The 25,262-nt window shown below is 41.1% G+C and overlaps 1 protein-coding gene across 5 annotated transcripts in view; it reads right to left on the bottom strand.

Annotated features, from left to right (window-relative positions):
* The window catches only part of LOC144696719 (uncharacterized), a 132,954-nt gene that overhangs the window by 64,187 nt on the left and 43,505 nt on the right, over positions 1-25,262 (bottom strand). For all 5 annotated transcript variants that reach the window (XM_078568361.1, XM_078568363.1, XM_078568362.1 and 2 more), the window contains exons 3-4: positions 1,523-5,903; positions 328-396 (exon numbers count right to left, since the gene is read on the bottom strand). In XM_078568361.1, the coding sequence (XP_078424487.1) occupies positions 328-396; positions 1,523-5,777 (4,324 nt within the window). In that variant the 5' untranslated portion in view covers positions 5,778-5,903. The remainder of the gene's footprint in view (positions 1-327; positions 397-1,522; positions 5,904-25,262) is intronic.

Here is a 25,262-nt window from a genome sequence, read left to right as displayed (position 1 = left end):
TCAAGCATGATGCTCTTAGAATCAAACCTGAAGTGGAATCAACCCCAAAAGTGGAATCAACCCTGAAATTTATATCTTAGATAGCCTTTTTAAGTACCAACAGTATGTGTCAACTTCAATAGTAAGAAAAACAAAAGCAACTGAAACTTAAAAGCCAGGTAGTCAAATCAGCAGCGAAAAACACCAGCTTTGGGCTTGATTGAACTTAAGAATGGTCGGACTTTCCACTATAATATCCTTTCTACTTCACTACATATAGCAAACAATTTTTAATTCTTTATAAATTTAAGTTTAAAAATAGGAAAAGAGAGACTACAAGATCCTCACCCTGAGTATCACTTTTCCTTTGTTTCTGTGGACTCCAACAATTAGAAGCATCAGGTTTCCTTTTCATTACTAAAAACAAAATCAATCAGGTTTGAAATATTAGAAACTTTTCTTATCTATTTTTAACTTCATATAGAAGTATTTCACATAGAAACGCTTTCTTCCCCTCCCGGGAGAATAAATGGCTGCAAGTGGTGGACAGGCTAGAAGGGTTTAACGTGATGGTGCGGCCATCATGATGTGCGGCAAGCTTGATGATCAGCTGGTCTTTTTCTACCCATCAATTTTGTATGTACATATTTCATGTTGAAACATTCTTTCAACAACTGTAGCTGGTTTTCGTGTACTCTGTAAAGTTGTTTGGCATTGCAGCTGAATTAGTCAACTCTTCATCTTATACCATGATACAAAAGACCAAATAAAAAGCCATACAATTAAAATGGACGATTTACCTTCCTCCTCTCCCACATCTAACCAGTCCCTAAGCCTTCTAACTTCACAAAACTGTCCGTCTGTGCCCCTAACCCCTCTTTCACTTTAAAAAAAAAATCGCCTCGTTGCTGGAATTTTCCAAAAATTTCTATCTTTGTTCCCATTTCTTCCATTCAAAAACTTAGAATCTTTCAGCATGACAGTTCAATGGCTTCATTAACACCAAGGCCAGGATCCCCATCACAATCTCAAAAATCAAACTTTCAATCTTCAACTCTATCTACAGCCTGGCCCTCTCTCCATAATTGCTTCTAGCTTGAGATACATCCTTGTCTACACCCTCCTGCCTACTTATTGTTCCTTGCTCCCATGTCCAGTCTATTACAATAGCTCCTACAGCTATTGTGCTCACCCTTCAGAACTTGCCACCTCAGCCATTTCCAACTTGCCACCTCCTTCCTCAAAATAAACTATACAATTAGATTACAGATTTGTAATTACTCCCACATAATTGTCTCAATAAAATAAAACATGCTGTATCCTTGAATGGTTCAGTCAAGCTTTTAGGTGGGGTGTGGGGGAGGCAGAGAAATTGTCAGAAAAGGGGAAAAGTTTGTCAGCACCTGTTTTTCATAACATAGGCTGCTAAGAATGTTTCATGAAGTTGGTATTCAAAGAATAGTGAGAACATCAATACATCTTTATCAAGCAATAATCCCAAGTTATTATTGCATTGAGCTAAAGAGCAGTCAGTTTCTCATACCCTTAAATCCAAGTTTAACTCCAAGATGCCGTTTAACCTTCTTATCAGTTTGGTCACTGGCTTCCTCATTCAATACATTCTGAAAAGGATCTTCGTTCACATTTTTTATTTTATCTTCATTAAGTTCCTCTTCCAGAACAATCCAAGTGTCTTTATCTGGTTCAATTTCAACCACATCCTGAGAAGTGACTTTGCTTTTCTTGGCTTCCTTCAGATGGAGTTTCCTTTCAGGTGTAATTTTGCATGGTAATTTATCTGATTCTTCAGAGACATTATTAAGGGAACTTGGGTTTGCATTGCCTAGCTTGCACAAGTCTAATTCATTTTTTGCTACTCTAGTATTGTTTTCACCAGACTGCTGCTGTATTGCTTCAACAACGCATACTTCTTGCTGCACTTCTCTCATAGCTTTATCCTGATAGTCAGGGACAATGCTAGTGCAGCTTCTGGGCACAGAATTCCAGTTTTCAGATACTTCTAAGACTTGCTTCCCATTAGTGGCAATTGGCACAGTGTGTGAAGTGGTCTCTATTTCCATCTGTTTTACAATACAATTTGGATTACTAGTCTCATTGCTATTGTGGGTCTCGTGTACTGCATTTGGCAAATCTACCTGGTTTTCAGCTTTATTTCCCTGTGATAATTTACAATGGCAGTAAATGCCAAGCACGCCAGATGCAGCTAGCCAGGCATTAATACAACAATATTCTTTTTTTTCCCGTTGTTTTCCCTTCTTTGCAGAATTGTTCTTATTGCTGAGAGACTGTAGTAATGCATGATTTTGATCTCCCCACTGTCTACCTGATAGCTTCATCCCCATTGCCTTGGAACTGCTAGCCTTCCACCCATCACTGCTGGCATTCTGTGAAGTTTTAGTTTGAGTTTCCTCATTCAATCTCGCATCTGTGCGATTGAATGTTTCAGACCATGCACTTTCTGCAGGCAGCCTCTCATTTGGTTTTGGTTTTGATATTTCAGCAAGCAGATTCAGAATTTCAGTGTGTCCAAGTACCTTTATGTTGTAAGACTCGTTACAATCTGAATCCTCATGCAGGCCAGCTTTATCACCTTCATCTGGCATTTGTGCTTCTTCAATGTTTGGTAATTTACAATCACAAGTTTCTCCTTGTAGACTATAGTGTTTGCAAGTCAACTTCTGAGTGTTGCCACATGCAAGTTTGGGAGGATAAGGATTCCAGAAATTTAGTAAAGTTTCAATTTCTGTGTCAATTGAATGCAACAAATCATCAAGATCCTGAGTTTCCTGATCTAAAAACTTTAAAGGAGATGGGTTATTAATTTCAACAGTCAAGATATTCTGGTCAGAAACCAATTTTGCATCCTGCTCTTTCAAATCAAATGGTAACACTGAATCAGTCAGCTGAGGTTCAGTAAAATTGCCTTTGTCTCCAGTTAGATCTATTAAAATGTTAGTTCCAACTTCATTAGATTCAGAGGTCAATTGACTATTGTTTTTTTCCAGTGAACTTCCCAATATGGATTGCGCATTTTCCATTTTAGCGGATTCTTTTACGGAAGAGCATTGTCTGCTTTCTAAATTAGGTGGAAGCATAGATATCAATTGCGGATTTTCCTTCACAACAAGCGTGTCACAATTTTTGTGACTTTCTTTGTCTTTCAAACTAGATTTTCCAGTTGTTGATTCTTTTATTGAAGATGAATCACTCGCTTCCTCTGTTGAGGAGCTAGTTAGATCAACCAAAGGGCAAGGCGAGTTCCGTTGAACAGACCTCCACAATCCAGTATTGTCTCCAAGTGAAAACACACCAGTGATACAAATACCAGGTTGAACTGTATCATCTCTAACAGTTTGATCAGCAATTGTAGCCTCGTTTTTAGCAGAGCTTTCTCCGCATGTTATCAGTTCTGAAGAGTTTGCCGTTTTCTTATTAACAGGTAAAAGTGCACTTTTACAACCACTTACATCCTTTAAAGCATCTTCCACAGAAGTTATAAACCTTTTTTGAGGCGGACTATCAGTCACATTTTTCTGACTATCACAAGGTGTCAGATCATGTTGGATATTGGAGTCTTTAGACAATATTCCTGCATCCAAAATTAGGTTCCTTTTTTTCCCATTTAACTCAGTGGAAGACAACAACACTCCAGTTGAAGTCTTCTGATTGGGTTCCAGCAGTGCATTCACACAATTTGTCTGCTGCTCAATAAATCCTCCTACAGTCGATGAGCTGATACCCAACATTTTTTCACATCGTTGCCCAGTGCAGCTCGACGGACTAGCAGCTGATGACAATGCTGCTTTAGATTTCTCCGACACTGAAGAAAGCACTTCCACAACTGAATTAGAAGTTTCACCTTGGTATTCAGTAAGCCTTACCGGCATATGCTTTTCTTGAGTCAATGTTGTAGAGGGGCTACAAACAGAAGTAGCCTCCATATTCTGGCAATTCTGCATAACCACCGAAGGTGGAATCACAAGTACAAGGCCTGGAGTATTCTGCTTCCCATAGTCTCCTCTAGATACAAGTTGAACAGGGGAGAGTACAGAGTTGTCATTGCTGAATGCTGCAGGAGAATTAGAACCTGAAGAAACAAGTTGAATTGTTTGTTTACCTACATCTTTAGATGCTAATTTGATTGCCGAGTATAGCACATTCATAGAATGAGGAGGATTTGAAGGTAACAGGCTACTCTGATGATCACTGCTGTTATACAAAGCCCCCATTTCAACTGCAGATGCAGTTACAGTCTGTTGGATGATTGAATTTGAACCGTCTATTGATGAAACTCCAAAGTTACAATGTCCAACAGACAAAGGGGATAACTGTGAAGCCGCAGAAATTGTATTCTGTGAACTTACATTAGCAGTTGAAATGTGATTTCCTGAGGATATTACTTTGTGTTGGGCATTTACATCCGAAGATATCGGAGAAGTTATAATGCTCTGTTCATTCATAGTTGAAGGCGTGTAAAGGAAGTGAATATTGTGTACATTTTGTTGCCTGTATAAACTTGGCTTAAAAGTGAGAGGAGGTATAGCTTGTGCAAGGGGAGTGTTTCTCTGTGCATTTATCTCTGTAGTGGATGACTGAGTAGCTTGGTTTTTCTTTTCAACTGGCTTTTCCGAAGTTGAATTGGCATCTTCTAATGCTCTATTCTGATCACTTAATTTATGTAACTGAGTGTCTTCAACATGCAAGTTCTTCACGTTATAAGTGTCAGTACATTGAAAAGTATGTGGATTTTGCTGCAAGTTTTTCCAGTCATGAGACATTGGAGTAACCCGTGCAAGCACCATTCTCTTTTGCCCATTTGAATTTGCTGGTGAAAACCAAGAATTAGTAGTAGTGTGCTGTACATTGGGCTGCGAACTCAAACAAACTGATGGCCCTGTCCGTTCAGAAACCTGCAAACTACCACGGGAAGAGCTAGCTCTTTCTTGTGTTCCATTGGTGATGATAGGTCGAGAAACACAATTTGTAAGGGTCGGCCAGTTTCCCTGGCAAAGCTGAACAGATGTGCCATTGGCTACAGCTGAAGGTGCTCTGCACTGATCTTGATCTGCACCAACCTTCCCATAAGCTGCTTGAATTTGTATCTGATCATTACATTTCACAAAACTATTTGCCATTGCACCAAGAGATGAGCTACAACTTCCTTGGGATTCAGAAACATTTATATGTTCTTGGTCCTTTAAGATTTGAGGTACACTTCCATTTTCAGATGTCACTGAAATTAGCATTTTAGATGAATGGCCAACATTTTGACTTTGATAAGCTACCACTGGATTAAAGGTTTGCATTACCCTAGCAGAATGGATATTGTGGACATCAGTCTGAACAGTTTGTCCAGTAGTAGCGGTGGTCATCCATACAAGTCCATTTAGAGCAAGCTGTTGGACTCTTTTACTGGTTAAAGAATTGTCTTTGGCAAGTATTGTGGCTTGCCTCTTCCCTGGAGCAGCAATAGTTTGAGACGTTGACTGTGAAACAACTTCATGGATTAAAGTGTTTTGTGCTTGTGAGTTAGCTTTAACAACAGAAAGCACTTGCTGAGATTTGTACCCCTGTGTCTGCGCCATTGGCTGAACTGTCCCAATCATCTGGTTGAGGGTATGCAAGGCATTCTCAACAGGTTTTGTACTGGTGTTCTGATGAGTGTGTGGGGGTGTTGGATGTACAAATGTTCTGTTTGCAGCACATGCGACATTAAGAATCGGCTTAGATATTGGATACGGTGGCGGAAGTCCCTTCTTACAGTCGTAAATTTTCATTATTGCAGTTCTGGGCAAGAGGATTCATCACTTCTCTCAAAGTTGAGTCATAATCAGCCAGATGTTTAAGGTCCTTGGCACAAAATCTTTAACCTATGCAGATCCTACACCACAGGAGCACAGGAACTGCAACAGAAAAAAGGAAATTATTAGGAGTTTGAAACTATATCCACATGATCCAGACACTGCTCTCAAAATATTTTTAAATAAAGATGATGGACAAACACAATTTAACCTAAAGGCCAAAATGTTTTACACAAGAGTAACTAAATTAATGCCTGTAAAACTGTTCACAGTGCAATCCCCCAGGTTTCCGATATGTCATCCCAGACAGCGTTCCTTTCCATTGGAAGCCAGACAATAAATTACTGCTAATTTACCAGTAGGTTTCAGAAGCCATTTGTTAATCATTGCCTATCTTCTGAAATGGAGACAAAAGTTGAGGAAAGGGAGAATCAACGATGGTCCAGGCTGAAGGTGAGGGAAGGGTAGAAATTGGAAATAAAGTCAATGAAGTTTTCCAGTTCATGCAAAAAATGGGAGGCAGCATGATACAGTCATCAATGTACCAGAAAGAGATGAGGGAGGGACCTGAGAAGGATTGGAATAATGAATGTTCCATATATCTCATAAAAAGGCAGGTATAACTGGGACCCATGAGGGTAGCCATAGTAACACCTTTTATTTGAAGGAAGTGAACTTTAACATGCTCTCTTTTTCCCCCACCTTCTGCTCACCCAACTCATGATTTCAGCATCTCCTTCCTTCTCCTTCCCGCACCTCACCCCCTCAACTGCCATTTCAGACTCTGCTCCAACCCAGTGTTTGGCAGTTCCCAGCCTTTGTGTAATGGCAACCTTTTTACCTAGCATTCATAGCAGCAGAAAAACTTCCCCCATCCTGGTGACAACACTTTGCAAGCAAACGTTCACATATAGGGGGTGGACGGGGGTGTCAATTTCTCTACGGCTATGCATGCTGGGTGATGGATCTCCATTTCACAAAAGCTGTCATCTCATGCTTGCAACGCCTGATGTTTTCAATTATAAATACTTGGTGAAACAAAAGCTGTCCTTAGTTCATAATCGGTAAGTGTCTGCTCTCTATTATAATGCAAGTTATTTGGGACAGATTTTTTGGTATACCCGTTTGTACCAGTTTCTCTGTATTAATGTATTCCAATTCCCTTCCAGCCTGAGCCCACTAACCAGTTTCTGCACAGCTTTGCCCAGCCATAAAGTTCTTGCATCTTGCGTACCATAATATTTTATATTTGATTTCAAAAAAAGGAAAATGATAAAAATACATAAACAACAATTAAACCCATTGGCCTAGATTATTTGAGGTCTTCACAACAAAATGGATCCACTTTGGAAACCAATTCTCGAAAACACAATGCCATGTAACCAAAAAGTCAATTTCACTTATGAAACCAGTGTCCCTGATATTACGTGTTATATGATGAAGCACGACCATTATATATAAAAAGAGAGTCCGAGACTCAACACAAAATAAGTGTGCCATACCAGGGAGCGCCAGCCAGTGCACATATCTTACACAAATTTTTTATCTGGATAGCTTACTGACTACTTGCCTTCATTTTTCTTGTAAATCATCACTGTCATGGTTTCTTGATTATTTTATTATTTCATGGGATTGGGGCATTGCTGGCGAGGCCAGCATTTGTTGCCCATTTCTAACTGCTCTTGAACTGAGTGGTTTGCTTGGCCATTTCTGAGTCAACCACTTTGCTGTGGGTCTGGAGTCACATGTAGGCCAGGCCAAGTAAGGATGGGCGATTTCCTTCCCCAAGGTGAATTAATGAATCGGATGGGTTTTTTTTTTACATCAATGATAGCTTCATGGTCACCATTACTGAGACTAGTTTATATTCCAGATTTATTAATTGAAATTAAGTTCCACCAGCTGAAGTGATGGGATTTGAACTCTTGATCCCAGAACATTAGCCGAGGCCTCTAGATTACTAGTCTAGTGATATTATCACTATGCCTCCATCTCCCCCGATAAACCAATTACAATGCTCAAAACGCGTTGACAAAAAGGTGTCTGTTTATTTTTTCAGTGATAAATAAGTGTAGTTCTACCAAATCCAATTCATTATAATTTTCAAAGTAAGATAATATATTTTTAATATTGTAGTACTCCTCAATGATTAAATTTATTCACAAAATTGCTGCATCTTTTAATGTCTTCCTTACTGCAGTTTTCACTTCAAGGTACTTGCCTCGCTCATAGCCAAACTATTACTCTTTGCTGAAGGATGATTTTGCAGTCCAATCATGTAAACATTCTCCCCAGGATGAATCTACTGCTGCTTCGCTAGTCAAACAATAGCATGGTCGCTTCACTCCAAAAATCTCTCTGATTGTTTTGTAAAGTATATTAAGCTGAGACTGTGAGGATGAGGGAGACAAAGAGAGACAGACTGAAGAAGTTAAACAGATACCTTTCCGGAAACCAAATATCAAATTTAGCATTTGTAACTATCTCTTAGAAAGTTTCAAGCTGGTTCAGTCATCCCGCTCCATGCCTGTCCCTCCACTCAATGAAATACCAGGAATTTACCAGTGAATCATATCCAATATTTCTCAGCCTGCAACTTCTCCTCTCCTATTTCTCCCAGTCATCAAGACCCTCCTAAGTGTAGTTCTAGCAAATCCAATGTTCATCCTCTGCAGCAATGCCAAATCAAAGCAATCTCCCCACTCCCATGCTGTCAATGTCACGAAGATGGGTTGTGAGAAGTGATGAATCCTCTTGCCCAGAACTGCAATAATGAAAATTTACGACTGTAAGAAGGGACTGCCGCCACCGTATCCAATATCTAAGCCGATTCTTAATGCTGCATGTGCTGCAAACAGAACATTTGTACATCCAACATCTCCACACTCTCAGCAGAAAACCAGTACTAAGCCTGTTGAGAATGCCTTGCATACCCTCAACCAGATGATTGGGACAGTTCAGCCAATGGCGCAGACACAGGGGTGCAAGTCTCAGTAAGTGCTTTCTGTGAGAAACCAAAAGTACAAGCAGCTGCCGTGGAAAGTGACTGTCTAGCTGCAAACAAGCATTTGGACAATCCGTAAATCATTTTTCTGAGTTCACCTTTTGTTTAAAAACTTGGCCAAGCTTTGACATCTGTAAAGTTTTATTTCTTTTTGTGCATGCCGAGTGTAATCTCAGATTACTCTCAGTGCCATGTGCTAGTGAACATAGGAATAAGAGGATTGAGTGATTGAACACGTGAATGGAGAACTGATGTAGGAGGGAGAGCATCAGATTTCTGAGGCATTGGGACCAGATCTGGGGCAGGCAGGAGCTGTACAAGATGGATGTGTTGCACCTTAGCAGGACCGAGATGAACATCCTCACAGGCAGATTTGCTAGTACTGTTGGGGAGGGTTTAAACTTGACTGGCAGAGGCAACTCGAGAGGAAGCTCAGATTGGAGGGAAGCAAAACTGGTAACAGGAAGTAGAAGAATAGTAAGTGACATTAGAAGGCAGATAAAGCAAAGGCAAGCATCAGATAGGATCAGAATGCAGAATAATGTTCAAACAATAAAGTTAAGGGCACTCTGAATGCATACAGCATTCACAACAAGGTAGATGATTTGATGGCACAGAGATAAATGGGTATGATTTGTTTGTCATTACAGAAATGTAATTAAGGGTGACCGAGACTGGGAACTGAATATCAAGGATATTAATCATTTAGGAAGGGTGGGCAAAAAGGAAGGGGTGGGGTGGTGCTGTTAATAAAGAACGAGATTAGTGCATTAGTGAGAGAGGACCTTAGTTCGAAGGGTCAAGATGTAGAATCAGTTTGGGTGGAGCTAAGAAAGAGCGAGGGGCAGCAAACATCTTTAGGTGCTGTTTGTAGGCCACCAAACTGTAGTAGTAATGTTGGACATGGTATAAATTAGAAAATTAGAGCTGCGTGTAAAATAGGAAATACAGTAATAATGAATGACTTCAATTTACATATAGACTGGGTAAACCTAATTCGCACCAAGCTGTGGAAGGTGAACTCCTGGAGTGTACACAAGATGGGTTTCTGGAGCAGTACATTGAAGAGCCAACTGGGGATCGGGCTATTTTAGATTTAATATTGTATAATGAGAAAGGGCAAATTAATAGCCTTGCTGTAAAGGAGCCTTTAGGAAATAGTGACAATAATATGATAGAATTTTACATCAAGTTTGAATGCGATATAGTTCATTCTGAAGCTAGGGTCTTAAAATCTGAACAAAGGAAACTACGAAGGTATGAGGGGCAAAATGGCTATGGTGGATTGGGAAAATACATTAAAAGATTTGACAGTAAACAAGCAATGTCTACTATTTAAAGTCGTATAACATGGTCTACAAATATACATTCCTCTAGGACAAAAATCCAACAGGAAAGGTGAATCAACTGTGGCTAACAAAAGAAGTTAAAGATTCAATTAAATCGAAGGACGTGCTCGAAGGTTACCAGGAAATGTGGTTAATTTGAAGCTTGGGAGCAACTTAGAAGCCAGCAAAAGAGGACCCAGAAACTGATAATGAAAGGGAAAAGAGGATATGAATGCAGGCTAGCAAGAAACAAAGGCGGACTTGTAAAAGCTTCAAGCATGTGAAAAGGTTATCTAGGACGAATGTGAATTCACTGCAGTGGAGACAAGAGGATTTATAAATGGAGAATAGGGAAATGGTGCAGAAATGAAACAATTGCTTTGTGTGTGTCTTCAGAGGAAGATACAGAAAATCTCCCAGAATTACTACGGAATCAAAAGACCTGTGAAAATGAGGAACTGAAAGAAATTAATAGGAGGTAGTGCCTGAAAAATTAATGTGATTGTAGGCTGATAAATCGCCTGGATCAGACGAGCTACATCCTAGAGTGCTGAAGGAGGTGGTTATAGAGATAGTGGATGCTTGGTGCTTATCTTTCAAAATTTCAGATTCTGGAAAGTTTCCTGCAGACTGGAAAGTAGCAAAGGTGACCCCACTATTTGAGAAGGGAGGAAGAGAGAAAACAGAACAACAGAGCTGTTAGTTTGACATCAGCAGCAGAAAAAATGTTAGAATCTATTATAGAGGCTGTGATAACTGGACACTTGAAAAAAATATGATTGGCAGAGTCAATGAAAGGGAAATCATGTTTGACAAACCTGTTAGGAGTTTTTTGAGGTGTTACTTGTAGCAGATATACAGGAGAACCAGTGGATGTGCTGTATTTGGATTTTCAGAAGGCTTTTGTTAAGGTCCCACACAGGAGGTTAGAAAACAAAATGACAGCATATGGGGCTGGGGGTAATATACTAGGTATGGGCTGAGAATTGGTTAACAGACAAAACAGTAGGAATAAATGGGTCATTCTCGGGATGGTATGCTGTTATGTTTAGGCTATCGCAAGGATCAGTGCTTGGGTCACAGCCGTTCACATTCTACGTAAGTGATTTGGATGTGGGGATCAAATGTAATATTTCCAAATTTGCTGATGATACAAAACTAGGTAGAAATGCAAGTTGTGAGGAGGATGCAAAGAGGTTTCAAGGGGATTTGGACAGGCTAGGTGAATGGCCAAGAATGTAGCAGATGGAATATAATGTGAATAAGTGTTAAGTTATCCACTTTGGTAGAAAAAACAGAAAGGCAGAGTATTTCTTAAATGGTGAGAGGTTGTGAAGTGTTGATGTCCAAAGGGACCTGGGTGTCTTTGGTCATGAGTCATTTATTAAAGCTTGCTTGCTGCACCTACATGCTTTTAGGAAGGCAAATGGAAGATATTGGAGTACAGGAGTAAAGATGTCTTGCTGCAATTGTACACAGCCTTAGTGAGACCATATCCGGGGAGTATGATGTACAGTTCTGGTCTCTTTATATAAGGAAGGGCATACTTGTCATAGAGGGAGTGCAACAGAGGTTCACCAGACTAATCCATAGGATGGCAGGATTGTTTTTTGGGGAGAGATCGAGGAAACTGGGCCTGTATTTTCTGGAGTTTTGAAGAATGAGAGGTGATCTCTTTGAAACTTATAACTTTTTTTTAAACAGTGTGAGACAGGGTAAATGCTTCCCATGGCTGGTGAGTCTAGAACCAGGGGACACAGTTGCACAATAAGGGGAGGCCATTTAAGATGAGATGAGGAGGAATTTCTTCACTCAGAAGGTGGTGAATCTTTGGAATTCTCTACCCCAGAGGGCTGTGGAAGATCAATCATTGAGCACGTTCAAAACATAAATCGATAAGATTTCTGCATACTAATGACATCAAGAGATATGGGGATAGTGGGGAAAAATGGCTGACCATCTACCTCAATGTTATGATCTATTTGAATGGCAGAGCAGGGTTGACAGGCTGAATGGCCTACTCCTGCTCTTATGGTCCTCGTATGCGTGTTTTTTGCATTAGTGGGAAGATGGACATATGCATACATTTTTAACCTTTTGTTGATATTTTCTGTATCTTTACCTGAGCGAGTTTTAGTAATAAGACTAATTCCTTACTTTTTAACTCAACGAATCTGGCTGACTTAATCCTTACACCGAGCTATACACAGTGAAGGACATATCAAACCAGCCTCTTTTAAAAATTCAAACTGTTGTAACAAACCCAGGAGTAGGACAGGGAGAGGAGACAGCTCACTGATCCCAACCCGGTGGTAACACCAACCTCTGCAATCCCACACCAATGCTGTGTAGACATAGCATGAATAGATAGTACAACCTATCCTACGGGTACACCAAATGTCAAAAATTTGGTCTGAATAAGTCATAAGTTCGGGCTAATCTTTGCTTAATTTCTTACTTAAGACTAAGGGACTGAAAAGCGGAACACTGTGGATGCTAGAAATCTAAAATAAAAACAAAATGCTAGAAAAAAGCTCAGATTAGGCAGCATCTGGGCAGAGAGAGAAAGACAGTTGACATTTCACATCTGTAACCTTTCATCAGCTCTGGGAAAAGTCAGATGTCAGAGTTTTGAGCAAGGGATGGGTGAAATAAAAGGGAAAAAGGAAGATCCGTGATAGGGTGAAAGAAAGGAGAGATTGAATGGCAGAAAATTTAGCCTTTCGGGGACAAAAGGAACAGAGTTGGGGCAAGAAAAACAAAGTAACAATGTGCCTAGAACAGGTGTGCTGCTTAAAAGAAAAAGGGAAAAAAACGAAACAAAGAAAAGCAAACTGTGGATAGGGGTCACAGTCCGAAATTGTTGAACTCAGTGTTGAGTCCAGAAGGCTGTAAAGTGCCCAACTGAAAATTCAGGTACTGTTCCTGAAGCTTACATTGAGCCTCACTGGAATGATGCAGCAGGCCAAGGAACGAGACGTCAGCGTGAGAGCAAAGCAGAGAATTAAAATCACAGGCCACCGGAAGCTCAGGGTCATGCTTGCAGACAAAATGAAGCAGTTCCGCAAAGTGGTTACCCAATCTGAAATTGATTTCCCCAATGTAGCAGGAGCCACATTGTAAGCAGCAAATACAGTAGACTAGATTGAAAGAAGCACAAGTAAATCGCTGGTTCACCTGGAAGAGGTGGTTGGGGCCTTGGACAGTGAGGGGAGATGAGATGAAAGGACAGGTGTTACATCTCCTGCATTTGAATGGAAAGGTTCCATGGGAAAGGGATGGAGTGTTGGGGGTGACCAGTGAATGGACTAGGGTGTCACAGGAGATACAATTCCTTTGACATGACAAAAGGGAGGGGGAAGATGGGTTTGGTGGTGGCATCACATTGAAGGTGGTAGTAATGGTTGAAAATGATCCACTGAGTATGGAGGTTGGTGGGGTATAAGGTGAGTACAAGGGAAACCCTATCGTGGTTCTGGAAGGAAGGGGATTGGGTGAGAGCAGGTGCAGTAAACGTAGCAGACGTGGCCAAAAGCCCTATGAACCACGGTGGTCCAGTGGGACACTTGGTTGGGTGGAAGGCTGTACCATCAGAACAGAAGCTACAAGAGACCGAGGAACTGGGAGAATGGAAAGGAATCCTTATGGGGTGTAAGGTGTGAGAAAGTGTAGTCGAGGTAGCTGTGGGAGTCCGTGGGTTTATAATGAATTATCAGTTGATAGCCTATCACTAGAAATTAAGACAGAGAAGTCAAAGAAGGGAAGAGTCAAAGATGGGCCATGTGAAACTGAGAGAAGGGTGGAAATTGAAAGCAAATTTGAAGAAGTTTTCCAATTCAGGACACGGGTAGGACATGGCACCGACATAGCCATCAATGTACTAGAAAAAGAATTGAGGGAATGTAGGTGTAAGGAGAGGGTGGAAATTGAAAGCAAATTTGAAGAAGTTTTCCAATTCAGGACACGGGTAGGACATGGCACCGACATAGCCATCAATGTACTAGAAAAAGAATTGAGGGAATGTAGGTGTAAGAAGACTGGACGTCCATGGTAAAGAGGTGGTGGTTAGGGCCAGAAAATTGTGAACTTTTAAAGTGACAGAGGGCATTAGAAGAGTCACAAATGTAGGTGGGAAAGACTGGACAATGGGAGAAAAAATAGAATTCAGGTAGGAAGAAATCAGTTCAATGGGGCAGGAACAGACTGAAACAATAGGTCTACCAGGGCAGTCCTGTTTATGAATCTTGGGAAGGAGGTAGAAGAAAGCTGTACAGAGTTGGGGAGCTATGAGGTGGAAAGCAGGTGAGGGAAGATCACCAGAGGAGGTGAGATCAGTGACTGTTCTGGAAACAATGGTCTGATGCTCGGTGGTGGTGTCATGGTCTGAGGAGGGAGAAGAAGTGTCGGAGAGTTGGTGTTCAGCCTCTGCTTGGTAAAATTCAGTCCGCCAGACAACAAAACAGCTACTCATCTTTCAATCAGGCACTTTACAGTCTTCTGGACGCAACACTGAGTTCAACAATTTCAACAATGAACTCTATCTTGTTTCCTTCGCTTGTTTCATTTTTTTCTTCAGTTAGCAGCACACCTGCTCTTGGCACATCTTTTGTTTCTTTGTTTCTTTTCCTGTCCCATCTCCACTCCCGCTGGCCCCTGAGGATTAACTTATCTGTCAATCAATCTTTCCTGTCTTCGACCCTATCACAGGCCTTCCTTTTATCCTGGTCCCACATACCCCTTGCTCAAAATCTATTACATCTTGAATTTTTCCCAGATCTGATGAAAGGTCACAGGCCTGAAAAGTTAACTTTTTCTCTCTCTACACAGATGCTGCTTAACCTGAATTTCTTTCCAGCATTTTCTGTTTCCAAGACTAAGGGATTTCTGTTCTTGTGCCTTTAATTTTACCTGTAAATCCATTTCAGGATTCAAAATTAACGTCCTCTTAAAAAGCATCAACTAGGCCCCTGAAAATGTGCAAAATTTAACAGACATGTTGAAAATTATGGATGGTCAATTTACATATTTTCTGATGAGATAACTTCCTACCTCGGTTTACATTTCTTTGAAATGCATGACACTTAAACCACAGGTCAGGGCCATAAAGCAGCTTTCAAGCTGCCTTAATGAACCATGTCTGAAGCTGCCTGACTGGTTTCACGAATGAAATGGTCATCCTTTAACTTCCTGACTGAGGAAGGGAACAGTTTCAGGATACCTATGATGCCACTGCTTTGAGTCATTTAACGGCTGGCTGTGAGAAACCTCTGTGGCACAGCATTGATTCGGGATCCTCAAAAAATCAGCTTGCTAGGCTTCGCTGCTGTGGCACAGTGGGCATTTAACATAGCAAACAAACTCGAACTTGCATTCTATTCTACCGGGACCAGCCTTCGGCGCTAGCAAAGCTCAGGATCGCAACCCAGAGTAGTAAACTGCCCCTTCCCCGCCCTACCCAATAATAGCAATAACAAAAACGCAACTTCGACTGGTGCATTTACATACCATCTTGCTTTGTCTTTTCTATAGATGGGGTCAATGTGAATTTTTATGACGTACCTCCTCACAGCTCCGTCACACCACTAGATTCATCTATTTCCCCCACAAATTGAGCCAACTCTGTTGCCTAAGTTTTGAACAAAATGCAAAATAAACCGGCATCTGCTCAAAATGCACACATGCAATAGAAGCCACCAAACAATCCAACTTACGTCTAACACCCAGAAAATGAGGTCTTCAGCTTCAGCAACCACCAACACCACCCCTCCCCCACCACCTTTCATTAACATCTCACCCAAAGGAAACAAAAACAGTGAAGAGTGTGGGGGAGGGGAATAGGAAAGAGGGGGAAAAGTGTGTCTATTAACACTGTCTGCCAATGAGCTGTGCCAATAAATTGCACTAGGTCAGCCAAACAATTGCAGGCAGGACTCAGCAGTGCATTTTACAGAAAATTCTATTCACTCAGCTAACAAGTCTGTTTAAACAGCAACACCGAAAACAGTCTACAAAGTATACAAACTACAGCACACACAACTCACGACCAAAACTGCATCAACTTCTGATAAAAGGTGATTTCTCCGTCAAAATGGATTGAGTGAAGAATGGCTAGATACAAATTCTGCACATAAAATTAATCACAATCACTTACATTAAGCAGTGTGGTGTTCAGGGGGTTAACATGGAAACTATCCAATCACCTCCCATGTCACACACGTACCCCCTCACTCGCAACCTCCAATCATTAAGCAAGACTAGAGGTGACCCACGAGTAATATATTAGAAATCTTGTCGATGCCACTCACTCCTTCACCACACGTGTTATTAGTTTTATTTTCACAATTTTGAGCGTCAAAAAATTAAGTGGGCAAATTGTTAAGTCAATAAGAGGTTGAAGAAAGAGTCTCAATATAGATCAGACTGCTGGTTATGCTGGCATTCGCTCAAGGGTGCTAAAAGAAATGGAAGCTGTACTTTGAGCCTCATTCTCTACATATAACAGCTCACTGGAACGGTGGGAGACCCATTTGGTGAACTGGGGAATTACAAGTCCATATGTTTGACTTCAGAGATAGGTAGGAGCTAGAAAAAACTGGAGACATACTATGTAAGGACAGGTAGGTCAGACAAAACATTGGTATTCAATCTAATAACCCCAATAAACATTTCCTCCTATAAAATACAAGCTAATTCTGCAGAGGGGGCGATTTTAAGAAGTCTCTTACAGAAGACATTACTCGCTAGCGGTTTGTTAGGAGAAACAAGAGGTGTGCCACACGTGCTAAAGATAAGGCAAGATAGCCAAAAGGCATATGAAAAGAATGAATAGATATGTACCGGAAGCAGTTAAGGAAGTGAATACCATGCCATGTTTTCCCATGTAAAAGGCACAATAAGCAGATAGGTGACAATGTGCAGGGGCGTTGAAGGGAGAAAGCCAAGGGATCTCACTTGCACAGTGGAAATGCAGAATAAGCCTAATGATGATCATGAAACTATCGTCTATTGTTGTAAAAACCCATCTGGTTCACTAATGTCCTTTAGGGAAGGAAATCTGTCATCCCTACCTGGTCTGACCTACATACACAAGATCCACAGCAATGTGGTTGACTCTTAAATGCCCTCTGAAATGGCCTAGCAAGTCACTCAGTTCTCAAGGGCAATTGGGGATGGGCAATAAATGCTGGCCTAGCCAGTGACACCCCCCTCCTATGAACGAATAAAAAAAAACAGGTTGGTATACTCACCTATTAACTGGAATAGTGTAGTTAAAAATGCAGCTGATAAACAAAGAGCCTGGTACTTAAAATCGGATTCAGAATGTCTGCAGAGAAAGAACTCTTAAAAAAGATGAAAAGACTATTAAATAGGATTGCTAACTGATGCAATGGACTAGATTTTACAGCAGAAATAGGATGAGGCCAACAGTATTCTGTCATTTACATGGAAATTGGACAGTAACTTCCAGCGACCACATGTGCATTTAAACACAGAAATCAAGAAGTTATTACAAAGTTGCACTGATCCTCTAGAAGCCATGTATTTACAGTGTTGCACCACTGAAGTACATTAAATAATGTGAAGTTGTATTTACCTCAGTGTAAAGAGAATATCATTTTTTCCAATATTACTGTGGGGTACTGTGAAGCAGGCTTGTAGGGGATGTGTGTGTGTGTTTGTGAGACTAATTTAATTAGACTGAAGACAGTCAGACTGCAAGGTTTAAATCAAAGGGTTAGGTGTAAAGCAGGCATTTTTGAAGTGGAGATGGGTGAGCTACCAGTATATACATCAGGAATAGGAATTTGCATTAGGAGATAAATAAGGAGTGAATTTTTGGCTATTGAATTTCAAACAGGACAAAGGAAGTTTTACAACCAGCAAAGATCATAAATAAATAAAGCAAAGTTATTAAGTTTATTTTTCCTGAAAGTGGTGGCCATAAAGACAACATGAAAGATTTTTAGATTCTGGGAAAGGTAACTTTCAAAAGAAAGTTAAAAACAATGGATTTAAAAGATGAAAGGGGGAAAAACATATTTACGGAAAAACTGAAAGCTGTATGAGGTGTGTGTGGCCATGTGATCCTGAAGACTGTGCTGTGTGGGTAATCCTGCAAAGGAAGCAACTTCTAGCCACCCCAGAGAAGTGTCTGGCCATTCCAGAAAGCAAGGTTTTGATACAAGCCTTGGATTTCCATTGTCAAGTAAGAGGGAGAGAGAAACTTGTGAAAGAGAGAGAAGCAACAGTGGGTGCCTTGCAGTGATATTACAGGATGGTTTACAGCTTAAGAATCTATGGGGGCTGTTGCCTGGAAAAGGGTGTTTGAGAGTCTAGCTAAATAGAAATCTTTTAGGAAATGGTATAAGGCTAAATTTAACTGTGTAACTGTAATCTTGTATGTTTAAGTTTTCTATTCTTTTGTTAAGAAATGTTTTAATTCAACATTTAAAATCTCCAAAAATGGTAGTGGAATTTTTAATTCTGACTTCAGTACACATACCTTCTCGTAATGAATACAAATTTAAAACCATAGTGATAGTTTCCCTTGGGGATTTGGTCAGCCCGGCAAATACCACCTGCTGCATCATAACATCAGATACAAACTAAACGTGCCATATAAAAGGTTGGGCTAGTCCATTCTAGTGCAAGTTCTGTTAATGATGTTGCAGATCTCAAATACTGAATCTCGGCACTGAAAACTAACTTTTACAAGTGCGGAGCCTCATTGTCAGCTATTATTATTGTTGGTGATTTTTAACCTTTTCTTTGTGGCATCTCTCATTCGAATATTTCTTGCCCTCTTTATTTCACTTCCTGAACATGATTTGACATGGAGTTCAATACTCTGATTGGCACTTCCTGGTTCAGACTGTGCTGTTCATTAATGACTTTTTGGCTCTATCCCATAGAAAGTCTGTATGCAAATGCAAAGCCACTTACTGCAAAATCTGGCCCATTGTAAAGACCACACAGCATAGGAGTGATCATCATAGCAACAAGAATAATTTCATATTAGCTGTACGTCACAGAACCATAGAAACAGCACAGAAAGAAGCCATTAGCCCATCATGCCTGCACCGGTCGAAAAATTTAAAGTTAGCCGACCATTCTAATCTCACCTTCCAGCAGCTGGCCCATAGCCTTGCAGGTTACAGCACTTCAGGCGTAGATCCAGGTACCTTTTAAATGAGTTGCGGGTTTCTACAGCACCAAACCAGGCAGTGAATTCCAGATACCCACCACTCTCTGGGTTAAAAAAGTTCTTCCTCATGTAGGAAACGTAAATATAAATTTAAAAGTAAACCTTTTCCTACTGAGTTTTTTTAATACTGTGGTTAGGAATTCCCTTTTAATGTGCATCTTGTATTAGTTCCTGGGTAGATGAAGGGTTAATTGTAGTTGTGAGAGTACGGCCTGCACGGCTTGAGATAATTGGAACCATATGCATGGACGGATTGTTTATGTTTGGGTCATGACTATGGCTCAATCCTTGTGACTGTGGGTCACGATCACAATCAATAGTTAATGTAATGTTACGACCAGGTCCCAGGCGAGGTTCCCCCAAATTGTTATGCTCCTGGGTGAGGGGGGGGCGAGGATGAACTGCATTCCCCTTTTCATTCAACCCCCTTAGCTGGTCGCAATAAGGTTTATTTAAAAAGGATCCCTTCCCTCATGGATACATTTTACGAGTCCAAATGTATTTATGTTTTAAAAGGAGCTGATTTAACCAGACTTTGAGTCAAAGAGTGAGTTTATTAGCTACTAAAACACGAGAAAAAATAATAAAAATGCAATACAGATGCACACAGATTAGAAATGAGAAGCAAGTCCAGAAACAAAAGTTAAAAAAGATATACGAATCAGTCTCTGGCTTGTTGGTGAGGAGTAGATGGTGAAATGTTGCAGTTAAGTTGGTTGATTCCGGTAGAGCTGTCAGTTAAGCAGTTGGTTTGAGGATTCTTGATTCCGCAGGTTAGCTGAAAGGAATTGTCCAGTTTCCTTTTCAACTGTGGCTTTGTTGACTTGTTACTTGCTTCCCAAGCAATTGGAGGGAGACTTTTTAAACCTGCAAGCACAGGGATGCCTAGTTGATGTACTTCAGCTGTGACCTTCACGGCGCACACTAGCAGAACAGAACACCAAAACTAGCGCACACAGACCAGGGTTGCAGCTGGCTTTTAACCCCTTTTCTTGTGTATTCCTGGAAGGGAGAAACAAACACATCTTTCGTCCAGACACTGCCTTCTTCCAATTCAGTTCATGTCCAAAGTCTGGGATATAACTCAACAGGAGATGGTTTCTGATGAGATGGTAATCCACCTCCATTATCACCACAACCACAGGAGATTACAGTTCAGTTTTTGCATTGCATCTCTTTCCTTTGAAATGTCTGTCTGAAGTAGGTCTCAATACCTTTTTAGGTGCGACATTCCGTTCTCTTGACTAGTTGGTCAAGTGTAATACACAGGAGTTTTCCAGCAAGTGGTTACTTTACAGTCTTAGGCAGCTTTTGCTTGTATGTCCATTTTTTAAAAAAACACTTCTTACTTAAAAGTTCAACATGTCCATAAGTAATTCGGGGTTATGATCGGTGGTCGTGACAATAAGTCTCGACAGGCAGAAAAAATGATCAGAATTTGACAACACAGAAAGAGCCCCTATATAGATAGAAGGAAAGCACTCAGAAAAGCTCATGGCACAGATTTTGAAGGTAACAGGGGGAGCGAAGGAACAAATCACAACAAACTGACTGTAGCCGCTGGAGTCAGTGGGAAGCAAGAACTACCTGATCTAGAACACCAAGTGCCTTTGTTTGTAAGTATAACTTCTGTAGCTTAATAAATTGCCCTGATACCATTGCATCCAGTGTCTCCTTGTCCGAATGTTACTGTCTGGTCTCTGAATCTTGCCAGCTTAATTTGATTACTTTGAGAACGCAGAGAAAGCATGTCAATCATGGGTTGCAATTGTAGGAACCTATGATTGCTAAGTCAGAAATGTGGTTCTATTTAAAAAGAAAATGGTGGGACCAGATACAGCTCCACCTCAACTACTCCAACCGCACCTTTTCCTTGCTGCTAACACATCTCACTTAGCGTCTCCCTGACTGTCAGATACCTCCAAATGAAGCAGATGATGTGTCTTCAAGAGAAAGCCACACTATATTGCATCATACTCCATCCAACTACTTGGAATCTTGCAAGCGAGCTCGAGTCAACCATGTGCATACAACTTTTGTTATGGAAGTTTCCGGAGAGCAAGACAGTCCCCAAGTAAACACATCTGCAGTAGATGTCTCGTCTCAGATCTCGCATTCCAGCCCAGTGACTGAGATGGAAAGTTGGAGAAATTCTGACACAATAAGGTTGGGGGGGGGGCGCGGGCAGCATCTGGATGGCTTGCTCAAGCCTTCAGTCACACCTCGTATGTGCAGGTTTGCCACAGGAATTGGTGTGACCAATACTGTGCAGCATAAAGGGGGACCCATGTGAGATAGAGATATGGGAACCTGCAGAAGCTGATCCTATCCAACAAGTACAATGTACTTGCTAAATAGAAACATAGAAAATAGGAGTAGGTCATTCGGCCCTTCAAGCCTGCTCCACCATTCAATATGATCATGGCTGATCCACTATTTCAACACCGTACTCCCGCTCTCTCCCCATGCCCCTTGTCACCTTTAGAGTCCAGAAATCTAACGATTTCCTTCTTAAATATATTCAGTGACTTGTCCTCCACAGCCTTCTGTGGTCGAGAATTCCACAAATTCACCACCCTCTGATTGAAGGAAGTTTCCCCTCATCTCAGTCCTAAATGGCTACTCTGTAGCCTGAGAATGTGACCCCTTGTTCTAGACGCCCCCACCCACAGCCAAAGGAAATATCATCCCTGCATCTAGTCTGTCCATCGCTGTCAGAATTTTATACGTTTCAATGAGATCCCCTCTCATTCTTCTAAACTCCAGTGAATACAGGCTTAGTCGACCCAATCTCTCCTCATCCAACAATCCTGCCATCCCAGGAATAAGTCTGGAGAACTTCCACTGCACTCCCTCTGTAGCAAGTATACCCTTTCTAGGGTAGAGACCAAAACTGCACACAATACTTCAGGTGCGGTCTCACCAAGGCCCTGTATATCTGCAGCAAGGCATCCTTGCTCTTGTATCCTCTCGCAATGAAGGCCAACATACCATGTGCCTTAACTGCTTGCTGCACCTGCTAGCTTGCTTTCAGTGATTGGTGTAGAAGGGCACCCAGGTCCCTTTGTGCATCAACATTTCCCAATCTATCACTATTTAAATAACACTCTACCATTCTGTTTTTTCTAATGAAGCGGATAACTTCACACTTATCCACATCATACTGCATCTACCATGCATTTGCCCACTCACTCAACCTGTCTAAATCACCTTGAATCCTCTTAACACCCTCTTCACCACTCACGCCAAGTTTTGTGTCATCAGCAATGTGGAAATATTACATTTGGTTCCCTCATCCAAATCATTGATATATATTGTGAATAGCTGGGGTCCAAGCACTGATCCCTGCGGTACCCGACTAGACACCGCCTACTACTCAGAAAAAGATCCGTTTATTCCTACCCTATGTTTCCTGTCTGCTAACCCATTCTCAATACGTGCCAATATGAAGTGCGAACTGGTACACTTTGGTACGAAGAACATGGAGACACAATATAAAGGATACTATTCTAAAGGGTGTGCAGGAGCAGAGACACCTGGGTATATGTACATAAGTCATTAAAGGTGGCAGGACAGGTAGAGAGCTGTTTCTGAAGCATACAGTATTCTAGGCTTCATTAGTAGGGGCACAGAGTACAAGAGCAGGGAGATTATGCTGAGCTTATATAAGACACTAGTTAGACCTCAGCTGGAGTATTGTGTACAGTTCTGGACGCCACACTATCGGAAGGATGTGAATGCACTGGAGAGAGTGCAGAAGAAATTTACAAGAATGGTTCCAGGGATGAGACACTTCAGTTATGAGGAAAGAGTGGAGAAGTTGGGACTGTTTTCCTTGGAGAGGAGAAGGCTTGATAGAAGTTTTCAAAATCATGCGGGGTCTGGACAGAGTAGATAGGGAGAAACTGTTCCTGTTCAAAAATGGATTGAGAACCAGAGGGCAGAGTTTTAAAAGTGTTTTGCAAAAGAAGCAAATGCGAGTTGAGAAGAAACTTTTTCACACAGCCAGTTGTTAGGGTTTGGAATGCACTGCCTGGAAGTGTGGTGGAGGCAGGTTCAATTGAGGCATTCAAGAGGAAATTGTTTTTATTTAGCTAATTACCCAATGTGCAGAGTTATGGGGAAAAGGCAAGAGGTTGGCACCAAGTCAAAATGCTCAGAGCCAGTGCAGGCACGATGGGCCAAATAGCCTCCTTCTACACCGTAACAATTCTGTGATTCAATATATTATCCCCAATTCCATGTGCTTTAACCTTACACACTAACCTCTTATGTGGGACTTTATCAAAAGCTTTCTGAAAATCCAAATACACCACATTAACTGGTTCTCCCTTATCAATTCTGCTTGTTATGTCCTCAAAAAACTCCAGTAGGTTTGTCAAACATGATTTTCCTTTCATAAATCCATGTTGACTTTGTCCAATCCCATTAATATTTTCCAAGTGTCCTGTCATCACATCCTTTATGATAGACCCTAGCATTTTCTCTACTGTTGATGTTAGGCCAACAGGTCTGTAATTCACCGTTTTCTCCCTCTGTTTTTAAATCGTGGAGTTACATTTGCTATCCTCCAATCTGCCGAGACTGTTCCAGAAGCTACAGTATTTTGGAAGATGACAACCACTATTTTCATGGCCGCCTCCTTTAGCACCCTGGGATGTAGATTATCAGGCCCTGAGAATTTATCAGCTTTCAGTCCCATTAATTTCTCCAGCACTATTGTTTTTGCAAAACCAATTTCCTTCAATTCCTCCTTCTCACTAGACCCTTGGTTCCCAGCATTTCTGAGAAGTTATTTGTGCCTTCCTCCATGAAGACAGAACTAAAGTAGTTGTTTAATTGCTCTGCCATTTCCTTGTTCTCTATTAGAAATTCTCCTGTTTTGGACTATAAGGGATCTACGTTTGTCTTCATTAATCTTGTTATATAGTTTTACAGTCTGCTTTTATTATTCCTTGCAACTTTACTATCATACCCTGTTTTTCCCCTTTTAATCAATCAATCTCTTGGTCCTCCTTTGCTCAATTCTAAACTGCCCCCAATCCTCAGGCTTGCTACATTTTCTAGGAACTTTATATGACACGTCTTTGGATCTAATATTAATAATGTTAGCCATGGTTGGGCCATTTTTTCTGTTTCTTGTAAATGTGTGAATATGATGAAAACTGTTGAAAGAAGAGTGGGAATGCAGGCCACGGCACCCTGGAGCATGAAACTGTCCAAAGAAAGAGGAAGATCAGGAAGGCGAGCATAATGTGGTAGCTGTAGAGGATTCAATAATTAGGGAAAGCATTTTTTGTAGGATTGAAAGTCCCGGACGGTTTGCTGTTGACCCGGTGAGGGTGAAGGACATCTCAAACTGACTTGAAAGGAGGGGGTGGCGTGGGAGGACCCAGTCACTCTAATCCATGTTGGAATTAGCAACACGGGTAAGTACCAGAATTAGGAACTAAATTAAAGGATTATAACCTCTGGCATGAGGTTGTTTGCTGCACAGTGAGCAGAAGCTCCAGGTTCAAGTCTCACCAGGACTTGACGGCTGATGAAGGGGGCTACATAATGTAGCTAAACAGGTCAAGCATCAACATGCAAATGCTTCCAACACACGCCAATGGTGGACAGCAAAAGCTGGAGATATTCCTGGTCAGCCATGTGATCAAAAGAACATTGGAGCCCCTACCATCACCACTCATAGCCCCAGACTACAACATGAATGTAAAAAGGCATGTTGTCACAGCAACTCAGGCTTCAAGTGAATTGCAACACACCAACACCAACCTTTGGATTGTTACCTGAGCCACACACACATTGACGTAGGAATTGTTATGAATGCAAAGTTTTATAAGATGATTATGTTTTGGACTGTTTTTTTTAATTTAAGGTAGAATAGATCTGCTACGAGTTCTGTACAACAACATGCCTCT

The sequence above is a fragment of the Cetorhinus maximus genome, chromosome 22 (genome assembly GCF_964194155.1).
Source record: "Cetorhinus maximus chromosome 22, sCetMax3.hap1.1, whole genome shotgun sequence".
In the NCBI taxonomy this organism is placed as follows: Eukaryota; Metazoa; Chordata; class Chondrichthyes; order Lamniformes; family Cetorhinidae; genus Cetorhinus; species Cetorhinus maximus.
Note: the sequence above shows the minus strand (reverse complement) of the source record. Positions and strands in the feature narration are given on the sequence as shown.